General features: G+C 41.1%; 1 protein-coding gene and 1 long non-coding RNA gene across 2 annotated transcripts; both read right to left on the bottom strand.

Moving 5' to 3' along the window:
- Positions 1-387: 387 nt before the first annotated feature.
- Positions 388-7,588, bottom strand: LOC128791866 (uncharacterized). Its single transcript, XR_008432195.1, has 3 exons — positions 7,505-7,588; positions 1,158-1,291; positions 388-641 (listed from the first exon to the last, which is right to left on the bottom strand). It is a non-coding gene; the product is annotated as an uncharacterized LOC128791866 (long non-coding RNA).
- An 8,357-nt stretch (positions 7,589-15,945) lies between these two features.
- TEX36 (testis expressed 36) lies at positions 15,946-21,095 on the bottom strand. The gene is made up of 4 exons (XM_053949781.1): positions 20,801-21,095; positions 19,764-19,895; positions 17,640-17,720; positions 15,946-16,320 (listed from the first exon to the last, which is right to left on the bottom strand). The coding sequence occupies exons 1-4, from the start codon at positions 20,846-20,848 to the stop codon at positions 16,039-16,041; spliced, it is 543 nt and encodes a 180-aa protein (XP_053805756.1). The 5' UTR covers positions 20,849-21,095; the 3' UTR covers positions 15,946-16,038.
- Between the last annotated feature and the right edge of the window lie 1,560 nt (positions 21,096-22,655).

Genomic DNA, 22,655 nt, shown 5'->3' with positions numbered 1-22,655 from the left:
CTGTGCTCCACTGGGGTTGACTCCACTACACTGGCTAATTATTTTTTTAGGAATAATGGCAAACCATGTCAGACATCTTGCTGCTGATTTAATAACATTAAGTTTCTAGGAGACAACCTCTACCTTTCAGTTAAATCTGAAATACCAAACAGGGCATTTAAAGAAGGGCCAGTAGAATTCTGGCTGTTCACCTTTCCTCACACAAATACCTCAAAGCACATCATAATCTCCAAAACATCGAAGAATCAATTTGAAGAAGTTTAAATGCACATTCAGACAGGAAAACATAATGAAAATCGCACGGATCTTTTACTAAATTTACCAGGTTTTATTTGAACTATCTTGGAGGTTTTTTGCTTGAGTTTATTATTCATTGTTTAAATTCTTTGGGGAAGTTTTTCCCAATTGCTGTAATCATCTGTGTTAGCTCTTCCATTCCCACTAAACCCTTTCTAATACAGCTTGATCAGACTCAAGGAAAGCAATTCAGGTGCTGCTCTGCACAAAAGCAACACAGGGCAGTAAAACAGTTCCCTTGCAAGCATTTCTGAAAATAGTCTTATATTTAACTCCTGAAAGTTATCCATCTGAAAGGATCCATTATCTTCTTACAGGAACTTCTGGGGTTTTTTTCTGAGGGTCTGAAAAGAATTTAGAAACTATCAGTGTTGTATTCATGTGGGGAGTTATAATGATTCTCTCAAATATGCTTTGATGCAACTTTAACACCTAATTTCATTTCTTTCATGATGTCCAAACACCAACATAAACTGCTTTCTTCATTTCATCCAACCCTCTCCAGCATTAGTTTCCTCTGTAAATTTTAACATCTTTTTGTTCATGCTGTATCCTCACTGTTAAAAGATTGAATGAGATGCAATAATAATTCTTAGGATACATTTCTGGAATTGTTTGTCACATTAGCAGTTGACTGTTGTGATGTTTTGAGTTTTTTTTTTTTTCAGGTTAAAAAGTAATTACAAAACTGAAGGAAAATTATCTCTCTCCTGACAATTTACTTATTCTACCAGCTTACAGTAGACATTTGAAAATCCAAATTTATTATCTCAACCAGTGAACCATAGCAAAAAAAAATCTACTAGAACAGAAAGGCATGATTTTCATATTAGCTATAATTAAAAAAAAAACCAACTTACAGCACAGTAAAGATTAGATCTGGTTGGAAACAGGAATTTTCCCCATAATCTTCTTTAATTTTTTTTTATTAAGATATGAACTCTTCATCCAAATCCCAACCATTCAATTTGCAACAGAGAGGACCTTGATGATGCTGCTGGGAAGGCAGACAAGAGCTGAAATTTTCCATTGGATACAGACAAGATTTTGTCAAAAAGGAAAATGTTATTTAATAGTTCTAAGAATTCCATCTAGTTTAGCTTATCTGTTGTTTTTCAACTTTTTGGGTTTATTTCAACTCTGTCATTTTTTGACACACCAATACCCAGCCCTGCCTTTGTTCCTTATTCCCTGCCACTCTTGATTTGGGTATATTTGAAATAATTTCTTGTTTATCTTTCCATCTTCAGTTGTTTGCTCTTCAAATTTCCTTCTTAGTCTTGCTTGACTTTTTCCTGTAATGGTTTGTTCTTTCTGTAGGATCCATTCGGGCAGGATTTCCATTTTCTCTGTTTGGCTTGGATAACCCCTTAAACTGTACCAGCAGACCAAAAATCTGTGCTGCTGATTGAGCAATTAAGATTCTTTAGGCATGTTAATGAAAGGACACTGACAAGTGACGGAGCTATATATAATCATGGCCTTTTAGAACACCAGAAAATAAATTCACTAATACCAGGTCTTTTAAGACCCCATTAGAGAGCAAAGTCTGTGAGGCAGCCTGAGCATTTCATCAGGTCGGCCAGGTTTGTGCTGGGTTTTGATGAGCTCCTCATTGCCATACATGAACTTTCCAGATGAGATTCGCTCGCCTGATTATTTCCCTGGGGGATGGGAAGAGAACAGCCCTAATTAGCAATCTACTTTGATATGAAATAAATATTAATTGCCTTTTCTAATCTGAAGGTGTCCACAACCCTTGCCTTTTACTATTAACAAGAACCCCCTCCTTTTTTTTTTTATTTTTTTTTTTTTTTTTTTTTTTTTTTTTAATTCTGAGATGTTTGTTTTCCTTTTACATTTAAATAGGCCTTAAACTTGCTCAGGCAACATCCTGTAGTTACAGGTTTGATTTGTGCTACTCTTGCAAAAACACTGGAAGTTTTAATTCAATTTTATGCTTTCTAGAAAAACGTGTAGGATTATATTTCTGAAATATCAGCCACATATAAGCATTCACTTAAATTCCTTTCACAAACAAGTATAGATAATAAATACAATATCTATTTTTATAGTATTTTTAAATACTTACTAAAGTATAAAAGGAATATGGACTTACCCCTGTAAAAGTACCTGCCTAGAATTAATCTAACAAGTGACTCCTGCTAAACATTTAAGGGATAAAGCACCATATATAAGGAAGTCAAAGAGGTGGCTCTCCACAAAAGCAACTAGAAGTTATCAATGCAGAGGAATGATTAATAATCAGGTTGGAAAACAAGGCATGGGAGTCCTGAGTGTCAGGAACGGGTGTGGAAGAAGAAAAACAGAGAGGAAATGAGAATTCTCCTCTCCAGTCAGTGCTGGATTTTCCTCAAGTGAACATTTTCTATTCTGCGCCATGTTTTCCCTTGAAAAAACAGCAAAGCAGTTTTTTTACACAACATCCACAGAGATCATCTTCCTGTAAGAAACCTCAGGAATACAATGCAATTTTTACAGCTTCTCTTCTTCAGTAAGAGAGCAATGGCAACCTGGCAGAAATAAGAGGGGGGCATGAAAGCCTAGGGAGGATTTTTTTCTTATTATCACACCATCACATCTGAAATAATTCCAGGATTCTAGCCAAGATCTTTGACACAAATATTTGTAATGCTGAGCTAAAATACCAACCCAAAATGCAGCCAAGCACTGTTTGCTAAGACAGAAATCCTCCTGCAGGGTTTCTAGATTTATGTGTCTTCAGGAGATGGGGGGAGAAAAAAAGAAATCCTGAAGTTTTTCTGAACTGATACAGCTTCAGGATTAAGGGTGATCTGTAGACAAAACATTTTGCAAGGCTTTTTATCCCTGCCATGGGAGACATTTCACTTGAATGTTCTATTTCTGGAGCAACGGGGGATTTTTAAGTTTGCTAAAACAACTGAACACATTCTTCAAAACAATACAGTGGGTCTTTCTTGTGAGAGCAAAGCTAATCAAACACACATCCTGTGCTATTGATGTCAGCCAGCTGCTCATGGCACTACTGGAGTCTCTGCTTTTAGGCCAACAGGAGTATTATGGACTGTTTCCTCCATCTGTTCTCAAAGCAAATGCCAAGATGGTCAAGGTGTCAGAACATCCTACTGAAAAACATTGAAGGAGTGACCTGAGCTGCTGTGCCAGGACTGGAGTCTTTGCAGAGGCAAAATCTGTAGAAATAAATACGACAGTGAATCTAGAAAACAGTTATAAGATAATCTGACAGGAACAGCACTGGATGGGCTTTGAGGGCTCCAAAAGCCCAACCCCAAAATACCAAAAGGTGTAGTTAAGGAAATATATCATGTGATCCCAGCTGGCTGCAGCCAGCTCTTTGTAATCTGACAATAAAGATTTCCTTAACACAGAAAGAGAGGAGAAAGCTGGAAGGAAAGGTATTTACAGGACGGGTAAGTGAGGTGACTCAGGCTCTGAGAGGCTGGAAAAAGGAAAAAGGAGAGGAAAGGGAAAGGAGGGGGTGATTGACATAGACACAGTGCAAGAAAGTAAGGAGGTTATTGGCAAAGGACATGCTTTGGTGGAAGCAAAGCCACTTCCCACAAAACTGAGTGTGGGGTTTGGCTAAAATCTCTCTTGGGAGCTGCATCATTCTTCCAGATGCTGGAAGGAATGGTACTTAAATAAGGACAAGTACCTGGCAGACAGAAGCCAGATAAGGATGCTCAGGTATCCTTGGTCTTTGAGCTCCTCTCAGCTGTGGGATCTCAGCTGGCCTGGAGACACCAGAGCAGAAGAGCAGAGGGCTCTGCAGGCAGAGCTCAGCTCAGCTCCGAGAGCTCAGCTTCCATCTGAGGTCACCTCCAGGAAATGGGAGCTGAGCTCATCCTGGCTGAGGTTTGCTCCCTGGGAAAGCCAGCCAGCCCAGGCAAAGCTCTCAGAACCCATCACACCTTCCTTCAAATCCAGATGTTTGCTCCAGCTGCCTGCTAGACATGCCTGAGGCTAAGCCAGCCCTCCCAAGCAGGATTTCACTGCCAAGGGAAGAGGCACCTGAAGGACAGGGGGCAGCTAAAGAGGAGAAGAACTGCCTTTGGCAAAAGCAGACACCACCACATCACTCCCACTCCACCAGAGATGGCAAAACCAGCAAATCCAAATGTGTAGGACTGTCCATCTCTCCCACCTACCTTCCTTTCACTCCCCTTGCTGTAGCAGGAGGATCCAATCCCTGACACCTCATCAAGGGTAGCAAAACTCAATTTTATCAGTGCTGCCAAAAGACCTGGATGAATTCTGGCCTGCTGTGCCCAAAAAAGAGTTTAAACTCGTTACAAATCCTAGGCAAGCCTCGAGGTTATCAGTGAGATTTTTTCTACAGCACTAGTCAGAAAAGCCTGTGGATTCCAAGCTTCCATTTCCATGTAAAGCACCAGATCTCCCTGACTGACCGAGCAGGCTATTATGATTTGTGTATTAAAGCCCTGTGTTTTCCACCTATCGAGTGCATAAACAACAGTTTAACCTTTATCCCAAGGCATGTACACCCCTTTACTCCCAGAAAAATGAATTCATGCTTAGCAGTCAAATCAGTATCAACCTGACCTTTAAACACATCAATGTTTCTTGGAAAAATATTATGGCTGGGATGCCTGCTGTGGTAAACAATATTAGCTGCTCCAACCCATGGCTGAGCCATGCTGTGAGGAGCCTTATCAAAATAAGGGGGTGAAAACCAGCAGGGACTGCAGATCTTCTGACAAACTCCACAGGATATGAAGAACAATGTAAATGTAACAGTACTGGCAGATATATTTCTATATTACTGTTCCAGAGATAACAGCTAAGGTGAATCATTTCCCACCACCTACAGCACTGAATTATTTCAAAATCTGAAGGGACCATATTTATTTCATTGGTAGGTAGCAATTTACTTAGCTGAAGATCATTATATTTATGTGTCTGTGAAATCCTCACAATAATTATATATTTGAGCTGTCTCAGAAGTGCTATATATATTCTCATTAGTCATGTACTTTCAAGGATATTATCATTTTTTTTTCTTTCAACAACCTTTGCAATCCGAGTGTGAAGCACTGCACTGCACATGAACCTCAATTCTTACAGTTTTCTTAAACTCCAGTTTAATCAAACAGCAGGGTGGCCTATATTCAAATGCAAATGCTAAGCGTGCTATGAAATATCTTCATTCCCCTAAATGACTGCACTGTGGAGCTTATTTAAAACAGACCACACTGTGCAACAAAACAGAGGAGGACATGGGAACAAAGTCCCCCGTTTGATATTACTTTTGCCAGACTTCTCCAAAAAAGGTCATGAAAATGTTTAGAGCAGGGTAAGGAGATCAAGGCGAGGGGGTTTCTTTCGTTCCAGTCCTATCGGTGCCAAGCAGTCAATTATACCCCACGGGTGGAGAGAGGTCCATTTGTTTTCTTCAATGCATTTCACAAGTCTCATGTGAAAAATATTATGAAAACACAAAACCTTGCAAGGCTCTAAATGCAAATGGCAGCCCATGGAGCCAGAGATTAATAACCCAAGGGGGATCAGTACACACTGACATTAAAACTTACAGCCCTCAGACCTGCAGGAGAAGATCATGCAGTCCTTCACACCAGCTTGTTACGCTCTTCAGCGTTCCTGCAGGATCACCAGCTCAGTTTTTCCCTCTCCCTTTAATGCAAAAGTGAGATGAGGTGCCAGGCTGGCATCCCTGGAGATGGATGCTGGTGGTTAATGTAAACACTCCACCCTTCTGCAGAAAGGTTGTGCCAAAGAAACCAAGACCTTTAAAAATATTAATCCCTCACATCAATACTGGCATTCTGTCTAGGTTCTTATTTATTTGAACATCTTCCACAAGCAATAAGGAAATGGCCTCAGCTGTATTTTCCTTTACCAGTCTTGCCAAAATCAGAGATTTCAGTTTTCTTTCTCCTTTTTGAAAATAACTGAGTACAAAAAGATTTAGTGTTGAAGTTGTTTTGATACACCAGGTCATATCAATTACTCACTAGCCTTAGACCTGCCAAAATGACAAGTTACAGCTGAAATCAACAAGCAGCACAGGTAGAAAACTTGTCATTACATCTCATGGATATAGTGCAGTAACAAAGCAGCCACAGCCACTGCAACACTGTGATAGTCCAGCAGCAATGCACTGCAGCTACCAAAATCTGCAAAGAAAAGGGCAGAGGCTGAATTCTGTTTCAGGCTGTGCAAGCACAGGTTGAAACAAAGAGAAATAGTTCTCACTCTTTTTGCTGGTTTGGAAAATTGAGCTGAAGAATATCAGTTCCTCCTATCATCAACCCATTCTGCAGTAACCTTTACTCTTCCCTTTGGCAAGTATCTTAGCACAAGTATTTGCCATGAAAATTAAACCCCCATCCTATTTTGAAAAGTTTCGGTTCAGATCACTGAAGAATCGATTAAAAAAGCAAAAGCACAAAGTTTCCTGGAAACCACGTGCACAGTAAATGAAAATCAAGCAGAAACTGACTTTGAGGACCTCGCTGCACCTCTCACCCTACATATTTATCTCTATTTCTACTACAAACCCATGACACTCTTGGCTTTGCTGGGACTGCTTCTAAGTAGTGAAGTTACACATAGGACTTACCATTTCTCTTCAGGTGAGCACCTATTTCTACCTATAGAAATGTATTTATTTATTTATTTATTTATTTAGACACTCCATGCTTATGGAAGCAAGCACTGAGCAAATGTAAATAAGCATGGCTTGGGAAACAGACAGACTCACTGTAAACATCCCCCCCACCCTCCCCCAGCAAATTAATCAGCCTAAAATGCTCTCACAGTTTGAAATTGGGCTTCCTAATCTATGATGGCTGCCACATTTAGCTTATGATGATATAAAATAAACATCACACCTTTAAACTTTCCCAGGGCTGATAAATCAGCAAGGAGGGGATGACTCTCACGAGAGGATCATGCCTGTGGTTAGCAGAGTCCCACAGATACACAAGAGATGCAATTATGCTGGAATAGGCAATTCTAGAGCTCTGACATGGCTTATTATTTGACTAGCAAACAAGGAACTTCTTCAACTTAATTGCAGCCTAGCTATTCTAATGCTGATCTTTTTCATCCTTCTTTTCCTTTAACTATGGCCTTCATAGAATTTTGTTTTATTTTAATCCTTTGGTTGTTGATGTGCCCATTTCTTGGATCTGTTTCGTACCTGCTACGGATATGCACAGCTTCTGAGTAAGTGTTGTTGCTGATAAAATTCACCCTGTAACAGCTGACTTGTTAGAAATTTGTGATTCAGAGTAAAGGAATTTGCAGCATTAATTTCAGCCATGCACTGTTAGAGGTTCTCAACTGTGGCAGTGCAATGCTTCTGAAATGTACGAAATTACTGACACTCTAGGTGCAATGTTTACCTTTGGATGCATCAGATGATATTGTGCCTTGCACCATAGTGTATGTATGTGTGATAAGGAATTTATAACTACAGGAGGCACCACTAAATATGCATCAGGACTTATCCTCATGATCTGCAGTGTGTGAGGGAGCTGAGCTCTGACAGGGGTGACAATCCGTGGAGCTGCGGGTGCTGATCACCACCTCAGCCACACACCAAGGACACCAACTTGTCCTCCCTGAAACCATTTCCATCCTCCTGCAAGGTAACCCTTCCATCACCCTAAACACAAGGAACAAATGATTTTCTCTAATTAACAAACAGCCTTGGCACAGGGCCCAGGCCCCGACTGCTCCGGTACCGGCTGGAAGGAGCACGGCAGAGCAACTGCTTTGGCAGGTTTGGGACTTTAAAGGTCAAGTAATTACCAGCCTTTCGGAAGCATAAACTGCCTTTAAAGTCAGCAGAGCAAGCAAAAACTGTTAGGAGATTCATCCAACATTTATCTTTTAACTTGTTATCTCTGATACACAAACTCATTCTTATACTGTTTGCATTGCAGTGCATAAAATATTAAAATTAAAAGGCTTAGGGACTTCTGAGGGGAAAAAAGAGAGTAAAACTATTTTAGATTCAGAAACATTTCATCAATATGTAGTGTATTTGCATACTGGAATCAGAGAGTCCTGATTATGCATGTTTATTGATTTTGGCTTTGTTTTGATTAATGATAAAACTATGATCCTTCTTGTAAGGTAGCAGGGCTTGAGGGAGCTCAATGCAAGACAAATGTTTTGTATTTTAAGAAATCCTATTTATGCAAATAAGAGCACATTCACATGCATTTTGCTCAAGCATGGTTGTAACAAAGCTCTCCAAATATTCTCTTTTATACTCTGGATAATTTGGGGAGGCATGTTTAATACAAAAATGCTGCATAACAATTACTTTTTTCTTCATTATGAATGGCTCCCATTATATCACCTTGGACAAAAGAACAAGCTTCAATTCCCACTGAGCCTAATTTATTATCACAGCCAAAGATATTGTTTTGTGTCAGAGTGAATGCAATATTTCTAGAAATGGACTGCAAAAATCCTGCTGGGGAAGTTCAAGGCAACTAGGGAGAAGTGAGAAACAAGAAACAATCTGGAGCTGGCTGGAAAAGTTTTTGCATTTCTGGAAAAGCAATGTTGGCATGTTTGACTCCAGTCCAGAAAGGGGGAGAGAGGTTTCCACCAGAGAAAGCAGCTGTACATACTCATTATCAGAGTGCAAGGAAAACGTGAGGACAGGCTCCCAATGTGTCATGTCCTAAGGACATCAAGAGTTGTGACAGATTCTATTCCTGCCTTAGTTACCAGCATTTAGACCATCCACTGGGCAGCAGACTGAAATGATTCTGAATTTATCCAACCAGACATCTGCACATCAAGATAAATAAAATTATCAGTTGGCCTGTGTTCTGACACATGAATTATCTCACAAATCTCAGCAGGATCTTTGCCTGTGTGACAGCTGCCATATTGGCCTCTGATATCTACTTTGGCAGCAAGGTCAGAATCTGGAGTCTGAACATAAGAGCAACCTGTGAATAAGTGAGGGAGTGGAGGTGAGGAAAATCTTCCTCCCTAAGTCATACATCCCAAACACTCTTTTTTGACAGCTTGGTAGACCAAAGCTGTGTTATAGAAGAAGGATATGGAACAAAAGTGTCCACATCTGCAAGCAAGGCTGACCCATCTGCTAAGATCCTCTCTGGCAGCTTCTTTTTGAAGGACAGAGGGGTTTGTTTGCTTTCTGTGAGCTGTGGGGGCTGGGGACAACAGAACACCAAGAGAACACCAAGAGAACACCAATGGAACACCAATGGAACGCCAACGGAACGCCAACGGAATGCCAACGGAACGCCAACGGAACACCAACGGATCACCACCCTTCCTGTCATCCTCCATGACTCTCAGTATTTGCTTCCACAGCAGTTCAGAGCTGCTCCATGCTGCAGGAAATCTGGTTTAATCCCTTCTCCAGGCGCTCCTGTGTGTTTGGAGAGAGACCCAGTCAAGCTCAGAGGGAAGAGGAGAGGTCGGCTGCACAGCAAGGAAAGGTCAGGCTGCCTCACCACCATTCCTGCAGCTGAAGGCCTGGATTTCTCTTGGAAATTTGGGCTCTTAATGTCTTCACTGGTTAATAATCCCTCTTCTATTTCAAGAAGTTTGTTATATGACACAGATGAAATGTTCACCTTGCTCTTCCAGCTCCAGCTGCTGGAACTTTTCTCCAGTTTCAGAAGAAATGGTATTGTGCACAGAAAGCCTTTGCTCGGCAGCGCTGACAGAGTGCAGCATTCCCAGGCTCCACAGGGATCTGCCCCCAGCTCCACAGGGATCCCCCTCTGGAGGTGCTCAGGTCAGGAATAAGAGTCAGGACAGGCTGGGGAGATCCCTGCAATTTCCTGAACACAGCCCTCCCTCGGCAGGGAGCTCAGGGCACAGGAACTGCTGTCACTGCTGCCCTCCCTGTGCTCTGCAAGAAGGGATCAGCCAAGCCGTGAGGGCACACACACATTTCTGCCCCCAAAAAAACAAGTTTCACTTGTTTTTCAACTCACTTGAAAAGGCAAATATGGTTGGAAATTTCAAATTTTGTAAGGAATTATTTAACCCAGAGGCCAAAGCTGTTTTATATTTAAGACTGAATTTAGCTTGAAGCATAAAGAAAACTCTAGCATAAATTAGCACATATTGAAAACTTGATGCTACAGAAATAAAAAGTTGGTTTAAATCCAAGTAGTAAACCAAAAAAACAATTTTGTGAATTTGCTGGATACTGCCAATGATTAAATAAGTGATTTTAATCAGATTATAGGCTCTCTGAGACAAAATAAAATAAATTAGTATTGGAAAACCTTTGAACTTTGTAAGCATCAAACCCCACGAGATATTTCTATTTATGCTGGAATCTAGTTGTTGCATTTCTCTGACAGAATTTGAGAGCTCACTGATATCAGTATAAATCTAATAATTCAACTCCCAACTGTAGCTCTTACACTAATATAGCACATATTAAAATCAAGCCATTCAACACATCTGCCCTCCTATGGAACCAAGCTGCATTGCATGTCACAAAATAGTTTGAAGATCAAATGTTAATTCTCGTCTCAATGATAGCACATTTAATTCAGAATGAAAATTAACATCCCACATGCACTGAAAATCTTCATAGCAATGATGTAAAGCTGGAAGTGTGGAGTTTAACACCAGGATCAAAGATGGGATTAGGCATTTTTGATGGAAAATATTGTGCTACTGCATCAACAGTCTTCCCCTCCAGTCCTCTTTCTTTTTTAAGTCTTTAAACCTGGTGCTTAACTCAGCCCGTGAAATATTCTGCAATATGTTGGTCAGGCTGGGTTTTAATTTCAACGCAGCTGAAGAAGCATTGTTAAAAAGAATCACTACATCCCAGGGGAATCAGGAAATTACACTTTATTTATTGGATTTGCTTTTCCCATAAGTAGACAGAGCCATATAGCATCTGATTTCCCTGTGAAGGGAGACACAGCTTGAAAAAGAGCCCTGCCAGTGTGCCACTGGGCCATTGGTTAATTAAGCAATAAGATGAGGAGGGTCACTTAGGGTGATTAATGCATGCCTACAATGCCATTTGAGTGTCTGGTTTATACCATAGGGCCTGAGCCCACAACAGTTTACATCTGGGCACAGGACTTGACACTTGTGCTGCTCTGTTTCCATATGAACATTGCCATTTGTAGGTGTTGGAATGTACTGGGCAGTCTAAACACAACCTTCCTTTTTGGGGGTGGTGGGCTGAGAGAGGGACAGGAGACCTTCATTTTAAATCTATTTTCATAGAATTGTTTGAGTTACAAAATCTGTCTTTCATTCCATAGAATATTGAAAAGGATCACATACATACTTGTTGCTATTAGAGTAGTACTCTGTGAGCACTACTTCTACATATCCCACAGCGAGGAATTAAAAGAAAAGGTATTCCTAAAATTCTCCTGATTTTCTGAACTGGTTCAGGCAACCTGGAAAACCACCACCCTCTACCTGGTCTGCCAGAGCTGCTGCATTTTGTTTGCAACAGTTAAACACTGGCCTTGTGAGAAAGCACAGGGTTTTCCCTGGTTCAGGGGCTGGGCACTCACCTGTGAGCAGGCATTCCTGAATTCCTGAGTTCCAGTCCTTGCAGTCCCAGAGGTTTCCTCTAAGCACTTCTTTCCTCCTGTTTGAATTAAACTTAGCTGTTTCAAACTACATTTTTTACTGTATTTCACATTTCAAAAACGACAATTTGAAATATTTCACTTTCAGGTGAACATACTGAAGAACAAGCTTGACCAGACAAGAGGTAACATTATTTTCGTAAAAGCAGCTGACCAAATCATAAATTGGGTGTTTTACTGGTTCACTCACGCCCACTATGGCTAAACATCAAATTTAAGGTCAGTTACAATTGCTTCCCTGTTGAATGGACTTCCCTTTAATTACAAATTCAACAATGTTTCAACAGCTTGTTATTTTATTACTTTGTTGGGGAAGCAGGAATAAAACAACACATTTGGGATCAGGCAGCTCTGTAGAGTTCTTTCCCGCTCCAGAGTGGAATGGGTCTCTGTCCTTGCCATCTACTGCTCTTTAGATAAGGTTTCAGCAGCAGGAGAGTCTTAAGGAAAACTAATAATAATAACAATAATAATAATAATAAAGTTTGTGTACTGTGGCATGAAGATAGAGATGCCTAAGAAGTTTCTACTTAATTTCAGAAATTTCATTTCTTGCCAACCAGCGTGGCCACTGTATCAACATAAACACTTCCATTTCAACAGGCCTGCACTCTTGGTTCAACATCAGCACCACCACAGTAATAGCAATATTTTCCCCAGTTAGGGAACTGTTACACCAGTAAAAGAATATTTAAAGAAGCTTAATTTCATCCACACATGAACTGTATCACTGTAAATAAATGAGCATCAACTTTGGGTTTAGACAGAGCTGGGACAGAATTTTCACTGTGTAACTGTGCAGCAGAGGGAAGGAAATGGACTCATCTCCAGTGCCACATCCCCATCAAGTAACTTCACTCTAACCTTGGGAGTACAAGCTAAGGAACAACATTTCAGCTACATGGAGTGATTAGATTATGAACCCAGTGGTTAGATTAACAGCAGATGACCTGGAAGTCAAACTGCTGCATCCCCGCTGAATTACCAGCTCCAACAGCAGCAGAACTCCCATTCCAATGCTCCACAGTCCCAGCTTTAAGGACTTCTTTAAGTCTTTAGACACCAAGTAAACAAAAGACAAAATTTCTCTTTTGCCTCCTATTGTACCAAACCCAGTGTGCTCTCATGGAACACCAGAGCATTTCATTGGTCACAACACCTCACAAATGACACAGCTATAAAAGGTGACATGCAGCTTACCAGGGGCATCACAAGCTGAGCAACAGCAGCTTTGAGGGACTCCATGTCCTCACATCTTGTCATCAGCAAGCAGGACAGAAAGAAGGAAAAAAATCAAACACAGTTTAAAGTGAACATAACACTGCAGACACAGGCACAAGACTGTCACCCAGCACAGCTCCAGCAGCCACCTGAGAACCAAGGGGACTCAGCTGGGCATGGAAACTTCAGTGGCAAAGTTGCTACTCTTCAGCTCAGCTCTATAAATCACAGAATCACAGAGCATCCTGAGCTGGAAGGTCCCACAGGGATCATCAGTCCTGGCCCTGCACAGACACCCCAACAATCCCACCCTGTGCCTGAGAGCATTGTCCAAACCCTCCTGGAGATGTGGCAGCCCTGGGGCTCTGGCATTCCCTGGGGAGCCTGTTCAGCCCTCTGGTTTAACTTTTTAAAATTTATTTCGTCTGAGTTCTGTGAATTTAAGTAACACACTGAAAACACTTTTAAATTAACACAAGAAATATCTCCTAAAAATGCTGCATAGGCAGTCCCTACATTGATGCAGACTCAGGAGAAGAAACAGAGGGCATCAATACTCCTTGGAAAGGATTAGAGGATGAAGGGTGTTTTTTCTGTAAAGGGGGTGCTTGGGTTTCATTTTTTAAAAATAAAATAATGCACAAAATAAGTCCATCCTTAGCAGCACTTAGAACAGTGTTTGGCTGATTTAACCCACAGTATGATCATTCTACTGAGTGAACCCATCTGATCCCAAAGAACTCCCAGCCAAAAGCACTTTCCTGCATTGACCAGAAAATTTTAGGGGAGTTATCAGCCTTACTTCATTTTTTTCCATTCCCAAAGAAACAAAGAAAAGAAAATGCATGTTCAAAAATGTTTTAACTCAGCAGGACCTTCCTCACAGAGACATTATCAACACAAGAGTAAACAAACTGATGGTTTCTATCCAAAGTACACAAATTTATCAGAGGAATTCATTATTCATTTCCAAATTCAGTGTATTGTGTCTCCTGTTATTTACCCAAGAAACACTGGCAGAGCATGAGATTTGTGGGAATCACCTGTTTTATTCAACCCAGCACAGTGTATTTCAGTTTATAAGGGTTTCATGATCTCTTCAATTTCTCCTCTGCAATCTTTATTACAATATAGTTGAAAATATGTATTAATCCACAGGTACTTTTTTTTTTCCTTTTTTTTAAGCCACATTTTAACCAAAAATGAGAAGAAAAAAAAGAAAAGAGGGGGAAAAAAAGAAATCTGGAGTGTTTCTATTGGTGTCTTAAGGCATAACAAACTCTAGCAATTTATTTCACCACATCCAGTTGTAATGCTAACCACAGATAAACATTACTAATGAAGCAAGAATGTGTTCTTTCCTTCTGATGGAGCTCCAAGATTGCCCTTTGGAGTTTGCCAAGCAGCATGGGGCACTTCATTCACCATGTGATTGGCACACACTTCAGTTCTGAATCAGTCTGGGGATGAACTGTTGGCTAAAGCTCTGGAAATTCTGACTCTGGAGCTGTCTTTACTTTGAGAAAATGCAATCCTTTTTAATAGCACTATGTTACTTGGCTTTTTATTTGGTTTTACATTGTTCATTGATGTCTTGGATTTTGATGTATTGTGTAGCACCCCAAGAACTCTAACAGAGAGAACGCCATTAAAAAAATTAGTTTATTATTTCAACATGTGCTAATAAACATGCTACATGTTTGGGGAATCTAATCCCATCTATTTTGATGGCACACAAAAAGGCCTTCAGCCACTGGGTGCTGATACCAAAAAATGCATCTGTTCACTGAAAGGCAGAAATGTCATTTCTTAACTGAGCTTATGTTCAAGGCAGCTCTTACAATGCAGGGAATTCTAAGGGTCAAGGACTTATTTTTCCATTTATCTTGTAAATAAAGGAAATTATCTCATAAACTTATGATTGATTTTTTTTTTAGTCAACATTATTTTGCATAGCAACAAGCTTATTTGTAGGATATTTTAAGACACATAGCTTAGCATATTATTTTATTGATATTTATGGAAATGATCCAGAAGAGGAAAACACATCATCTGGAGGTCTGACTCTAGGTGTGACTCAACTGCCTGCCACATCCTAACATCAGTGAATATTCTGGGAGCAGAGTGCTCGGAGGATTGGGTTTGAATTATCTTCCTTGGGGACATGTAACTATAAAATCATGAGGTTTTTTAAGATCCAGTACACTCCAAACTCAAACTTCCATGCAGCCTTTCACTTCAGCTCGAGTTTTTTTCCCCCTTGCAGCCATTAATCTAATTTCTGAGTGGACAAATGTTGTTCACAACACTCCTTTTTTTCACTTCTACAACTGCTGTGCTATTACCAAACAGGACACTTATTTTGCACAGCAATCTAATACACAGCTTTTTTTTATCTACTTTCTATTTTATCTACCTGCCTTCTCAGCCATGAAACCTTTCAGAAATGTTTCTCTCTTACCTGAACACACAGGGGGTTGGCTCCCTGCTGCAGTAATCCCTCAAGGATCCAGGTCCATTATGCTCCTGTATCAATACAGGTGCTGTCAGCTGCCTGAGGTACAGCCCTGCCACTGATTCAGAAGCTGAAGGAGCTTTTGTATCAAGATAAGGGTCAACCAGTATCAGGTAACACAAGCACAATCCCTATTCTGTTCTTCTAGTATGTCTAAAAATTTGCACAGTCTTGTTTTTCCTTATAATGCTCCTCTTCTTTAAAGGTTTTATAGTAATATATGTTCAGAGTGATGTAAGGAAATGAACTCTCAACCATACTGCCACGTGCACTTTACACAAATGTTTATTCCTTCGTTGTTGTTTTGAGCAGTGGACAGCTCAGATTTGCTTGGTCGGTGTTCCTGAGGTGTTCTGCTGATTAAGATGTCTTGTATGGCTGCAGGGCTTGGTCATTCTCAGGAGCAGGTTTGCTGCAGCACTCTTTTTGGCCGCTGCACTGGTTTTGGTTTTGGGTGTGGTGTTTGGGGTAGCGCCTGTGACTCTGCTCTTCGTTTCCAGGGCTCTGACCTGACACAAAGGTGCTCTGGTACACGGTAACGAAGCCTTCGCTGCTGCTGCGGCCTGGTACACGAGCCCACTCAAAGAAGTTATGGGATTTCTGTCTCTGCTTCTCTGGATCCAACTTCCTCACACCCATGCCCTACGGGAAAAAAGGGAAAGAAAAATTCATGCAACCATATGACTTCCAGTCACAGCTTCACAGATGAATCTTGTAACAGTCACTACCCCACTGGGAAGTGAACGAAGCTGTTACCACAGTGATTGCAAGAACTCACGGTGGATCTTTAGCAAGTTAAAAATAATATTGTCAGACTCGCCTGTATGAACATTTTTGGTTGCATATATAATGGGAAATCTGCTGACCTTCCACCTCTCAGAGCTAATAAAGCACTTTTACTTTGCATTTCTATAGCACACCAGCTACTCAAGGTTATTTAGCTACACTCGGCTAAATTAATCTTCAGAGGCACCCAAAGAAATAGGTTAATAATTCTAGGTTTGGACTGCAATAAAGAAACTGAGACAGACCATGAAATCTGAATCTTCAGTGCTATCCCCTGTGTGTCCAAACACAGAGAGACAGAGCCTGATTTTCACACTCCACAGCTCGCAGGAAATTTAGCTGGAATTATGGTTGATCAGTATCTCTAAAACAATGAGACACTACCCAAAGTGCACAGAAATTGAGGTTACTTAGTGAATAGTGAATTCCGAAAAGTCTAGGCCTGACAGAGCCCACAATCAGACAAACTCCCTATATCACAATTCACTGCTTCCTTCTTTGTTCATTATCCTGTGAACTGCACTATTTATTTTGCTGCCTGGAATAATACCAACAATCTAAGGGGGATGGAAGAACGTGAAACTGTTGCCCACAGAGAAAAGCCCGAAAAATTTTCATTCTAGTCAAAGTTGTGGCTTCTGCAGCATACATTTAAACAGGTGCACTGTAAAGAATTCATGAAATGCATTCTTGAGATATATTGTAGGTATCCTATGGGTTTTGTTTAAATTTATTATAAAGATGAGTGTGAACAAAATATCTGAGACTGCAAATTAGAAGTTGCTGAGATATCTACAAAAATTCATTGCAAGGCAAATGACTTAGAGCAGACTAATAGGACATTTAACTGGCATATTAATTGTCCTAATATCCCTATAAACAGGGATATTAGAAAATGACTGTCAGAGATCCAAATAATGGATTTTTGCTTCCCTTTGAATCAACCATTCTCAATGACTGTATGTGCTGCTGCACATCTGTGACAGTCCCAGAGATGTTCCAGCCCTCTACTAATAAAAAGTGTATTTTTCTTTGCTATTTACATTTTTCTCTTCTCACAGTTTTAGCATCTATTTTTTTCTTTTTCTGCAGGGAACAGAAAAGATGCTGTGTTTAATCTCTGGCAGACCAATAGATCTGAAGTTGCTTGATTTGTCTCAGTGCTGAGTACTTACCAGGTCAAAATATTCGACTGCATTGCATATTTCATGTCTGTTGTCATGAGAAGAGAATGGGAAATTGTTGTTTCCTGCTTTCTGCAAGAAAATAAATTACAGCCAAAAAAAAAAAAAAAAGATTTTAAACTTTGTTTGGAGTCTATTAATCTTTGTTCTTATATTGTGAGATTACAGCTGCCTTTGTTCTAGCATAGAAGTCATATTCCTATGTTAAATACTCACCTGCACATGATTTTATAGAGGTAATGTGGACTTCTAATTTTTTAAAATAAAATGACCAGGAGGATTTGCTGAATATATACATGATTAATATAAAAGTGCAAATTTTCAAACAAGAAATGATACATTCTGTCTTCAAAGCAGCGAAATACTAGATACATGTCAGGACTCCTTTGCTTGATTTAGTAGTAGGCCTAAAGCTAATTAAAATAAACTACAAAAGGGACCTCAAAACTGAATTAGCCTGTGATTTTTGAACTGAATGTCATGGACACTGCTTGTTGCAGGGGAAGTTGAGGAGGTATTAAATGTTTAACTAATTTATAATCTCATTCTTTAACATGATGTTCATTCAGTCTCTAAATGAAACCATAGTTTCAGAAGAAACAAAAGACCACTGCAAAAAGAGCTATTTTAGAAAAAAATAACATATCTGACTTTTTAAATGTTTGTTATAGATCAGTGCAATATCCCAACTGTGATACTCCCCTCCAAACAAAAGAGCAAGTTTTAATGTAACACAGTCTAAAAGAGGTGTGTCAAGAGCAGGGGAACCTGAATGAGTTCTAAAGGTCAGTGTGACTGGAGGCCTGATCCAGCAAGATTCACCAGACACAAAATGTGCCTGCAGGGGGTCAGCTGCATGGTCAGATCTCAGGATATTTGGTTTAGAAGGCAGATTCTCTTCTTTTTTTTAGGTATATTCGCCAGTTCACTTGTCTCATACTGATTCACCCAGACTGTAGTTCAGTGGATAAGTCAATTCAACAAATACATTCTCACACGTGTGTTTATAAATAAGCACCTCCTGAGTCTGTAAATTTCTTCCAAAAATATCCTACTGCAACTAAATGTCAATGTCAGTATTTCACGAATAGTGTTTATTACCAGTGCCTAAACAAACTTCCTCAGATTGTCCCATTTTAGCCTTTAGTGCATCTTCGTGTTCTCACCACTGATCTCAGATTAATTCTCAATTTACGACAGGCAAGAATTTCCCTAACTCTATATGAAAGTGGAGGGCTGGTAAAGACATTGAACTTCTGGTGAAGTCACCCTGGTGTTGATACAAGGTCCCTGGTTCTCTTTTTCAGGCAGTGGCTAAGGCCAGATGTTCCACAGAAAGGTAGATGTAATACTAACACAGTGTATACTCATATTACAGTATAATCTCCTTTTCGTAGCCCCAAGCTTCCCATTTAAATATTCCTTCCAAGCCCTTCATTTCTGCCCTTCACTACAGCAAAACCAGTGAAATGAACCCACTGTAATTGCTGTGCTTATAGAAAATGAAAATAGAAAATGTTCTGTGCCCAGAGCGGGTGGGTAAAGCAAAGCTCAGTGTGATGATAAAATAAGGACATGAAAAGGTGCTTACAACACTGTGACGTTTTAAATACTTGTGATTTCTAAAACCACTGTATTTCCTTTTATCCCAAATTTTTTCACAAATCTCGTTTTTAATCAAGCCTTAAAAATGTTTGAAATGAGGAGTGTCTAGCTTTTTAATTATCAAAAAGAACACTCCTTTGTGTGAATGTACTGGATTTCCAACATTCATTGCCAAACAGCTGATCAAATTTCCATTAAACCTTCTTACAGGGTTTACACACAGGCTGTGGGCTGAGACTGATCATAATGTATTCAGTGTCTCAACAATAAAAGAGAAAATCAGCAGTAATACAGCAGGACTCTGAGCAACTAAAATTATGAGTGAGTAACAGGGAAATATGTTTCTTCCGCAGCACAGGCAGCAATCACTCCATCCCCTGAGGCACAAAGTCTGCCAGCCCGCTGTGACTGCTCCGCTTACGACCCTGAGTGCTGTTCTTACTCACAACTTAGCGAGTGACGACTTGCAAAAGAGCTCCGCAAATCGGCTGTGCTGCCACAGGAACTCACCTGCACCCGAGCTTTGTATTGCAGTGGCATTCTGTGTTCCTGGCCCACAGCGGCTACAGAGTTCAGGACATGCTTTAGTGAAGCGCTTGTTGTTGATTCCATCTCGCCCACCTCCAGTCCCTCGTGAGAGAACTAGAAAATAATGAAGATTATGACCCTTTAAAATAAAAGCCAACTGAAAAAAAAAAAAAAAACCCAAAAAAACAAAACAAAACAACAACAAAAAAAAAAAACCCAAAAAACCCCAAACAACAAAACCTAAATAACGAATAAATCTATTCAGAAATGTGGGCAAAATGGTCTTTTCCCATTTATTTTTTATTACTTGGATTGCAGCAGCACCTAGCGGCGTCTGGAAAAAAGAGGAGCCTCGCACACACACAACGCAAACCCTACCATAAAGACGATCAAACGTAGATAAAATAACCAGACAAGAATTTTAGGAATCTTCAAGACAAGAATGTCCAGGAACTTTCTGAAGACTGTTTACACAGCAATGTCCACCGAGGAAAACAACGACCTTCTAACCCCCCTCCCCCCATGCTACTCCTACTGTAGTACAAGTTTGAAAGCACAAAATTTTTGGGAACAGCTCAGCCCAACATCAGGCGAAAGGGCCCAGAGAGTGAGGAACAGCCTGTGCCAGGAGTGTCACAGTGCCCTGGGATGCCAAGATGCCCCAGCCCACCGTTTCTGATGGGATCACAGTGTTCTCCTGGAGGCAAGAACTGAGGCAAACCTTGGCCGGAGTTCTCCAGAAGAGAAGGAAAACCAACCAGGGCTAACTACCAAGAAAGAGGCCTCCAGCATTGCTGGAAAACCGATGTGGGGGTGTGGGAAATCCAGGCAGGGTTTGTTAACAAGTCAGAACTTTTGCACACTGAATACGGAGGACACTCTTTCCTTTTAAACCTCAGGAATGGGAAGACTAATTTCTGACTAAAGGACAAAGTCGCCCTTAGCGTGGTGCTTTTTTTGAGAATTCAAGGATCAAGAAGCCCTTGTGGGGGACACGGGGGCACCTACTCGGCCCTTACCCAGTCGCTACCGTGCCGCCCCCTCTGCTGACTCTTTTTCTCGGCCATGGCTCGATGTCGCTGCCGCTCCTGGTCACTCTGCCAGCGCCACCGCGGCTCCCTGGAGACCCGCTCAGGGAGCGGGCGGGGTGTGGAAGCCTCCCCTGTGACCTCAGAGTCCCCCCGGTGCTTCAGCGAGATCCACACAACCAAGAGCGGCGCCGGGCAGCGCCGCTCCTGCTCGTGCGCTGCAGGGAACGGGGAAATAGCAGCTCGTCGGAGGATTGAATGTTGAAAACAAATCAGTTCTGCACAACCACCTCAGTGACACTTTGCAGCCTGAATAGGAATGGGTGGGGAAAGGAGAGCTGGTTTTGAGGAAAACCCAAAGGACTTTAGGGATAGAATTTTTAAGATGCAACTTCCTGCTCTTTTGAAAATGGCTTAACACATACACACATCTTAATTGAACACACGCCCAATATTTACAGAAAACCTGGCTATGTCTTAAGGATTTTTTTTTTCGCTTTTGAGTTTAAGCGGTGGCTTGGAAACATCCCAACTATTTAACTGCAGCACACTTGGCCAGTGTAGCACAAACCAAGACTTTGCCTCCTTTGCCTTGACAGACTGTAAAGAAGATGACGCTTGTGTCCTTTTTGGCTTCAAACTAACAGAAACTAGGTTTAGACTGGATATTAGGAAGGAATTGTTCCCTGTGAGGGTGGTGGGGGCCTGGCACAGGGTGCCCAGAGAAGCTGTTGTTAAAAACGGGACCACACTCCCGGTACTAAAAGTGGTTTCAGCATTTATTATAATAAAAAGAAAGGCCTAAAGCAAAGGGGCCCGCGGGCTGAGCAGGAGCGCTCCCGTCGGGGATGCTGCAGCGCCGGCGCTGGGTCTGCTGAGCAGCGATGTCCCCGATGTTTCAGGTGGAGCGGCACGAATTCAGTGGATCAGATACCCTTTTTATCCTGTTTTTTTTGTCCCTTTGGATTGGTTTCTGTTTGGATCCTTCATTTGCATGAAGGTTTAAGGCGCTCGATTGGCTCATGACAGTTCTGTCCAGGCGGGCTCGTTTCGCTGGGGGCGGTGCACTTAGGTGTAATATGGTACGTTGAGTACCGTATTTCTTATAATTACCCTGTTAACCCCTTTTACCACAACCAAACTAAGAGTACATGCTTAACGACTATCAACTATTTTACAACCTTATCTTTAACACTGTGGTTGCCCCTGGATGCCTGGAAGTGTCCAAGGCCAGGCTGGACAGTGCTTGGAGCAGCCTGGGATAGGGGAAGGCGTCCCCGCCCGTGACAGGGGTGGCGCTGGATGATCTTTAAGGTCCCTTCCAGCCCAAACCATTCTGTGATTCCATGATCTATATCTATGTGTGTGTATATATATTAAAAGATACATGTGGCTATAGATATAGATTCAGATATAATTTAAGAGGCAGCCAGCATTTGTACTCCCTGACCAGTCATGAAGCATACTGCCTCTCGTGGTTTAGAGAATGAGGATGCCATCTACAAGGAAAATAATAGGTATTAAAAATCCCATGTGCACTATTTAGGAATGACTTACTGAAGCCATCACAGCTTAGCTTTTGTTGAACTCAGTGTACAGAGGGCAGGACACTGCAATTTTCAATCCTCTCCCATGCTGAGGTACCCCATCACCAAGTTTTCGCTTGTTTCATTAAGGTCCCACTTATCCAGGAAAGTCAAGCCTGGAGAAAAAGAGGCTCGGGGGGACCTTCTGGCTCAGCTGTGAATGGCCTCAAACTCTGCCAGGGGAGGTCTAGATTGGAGATTGGGGAAAATTTATTCATGGAAAGGGTGGCCAAGAATTGGTAGCGGGAGGTAATTGCCAA

The sequence above is a fragment of the Vidua chalybeata genome, chromosome 8 (assembly GCF_026979565.1).
Source record: "Vidua chalybeata isolate OUT-0048 chromosome 8, bVidCha1 merged haplotype, whole genome shotgun sequence".
NCBI lineage: Eukaryota > Metazoa > Chordata > Aves > Passeriformes > Viduidae > Vidua > Vidua chalybeata.
Note: the sequence above shows the minus strand (reverse complement) of the source record. Positions and strands in the feature narration are given on the sequence as shown.

Excerpts from the sequence above, each read along its gene's own strand:
- TEX36 (XM_053949781.1), bottom strand. The coding sequence starts at position 20,848 with ATGGCCGAGAAAAAGAGTCAGCAGAGGGGGCGGCACGGTAGCGACTGG. Across the intron at positions 17,721-19,763 it reads AATACAAAGCTCGGGTGCAG|AAAGCAGGAAACAACAATTT; the intron begins GTGAGTTCCTGT and ends ATTTTCTTGCAG. Across the intron at positions 16,321-17,639 it reads CAGTCGAATATTTTGACCTG|GGCATGGGTGTGAGGAAGTT; the intron begins GTAAGTACTCAG and ends TTTTTCCCGTAG.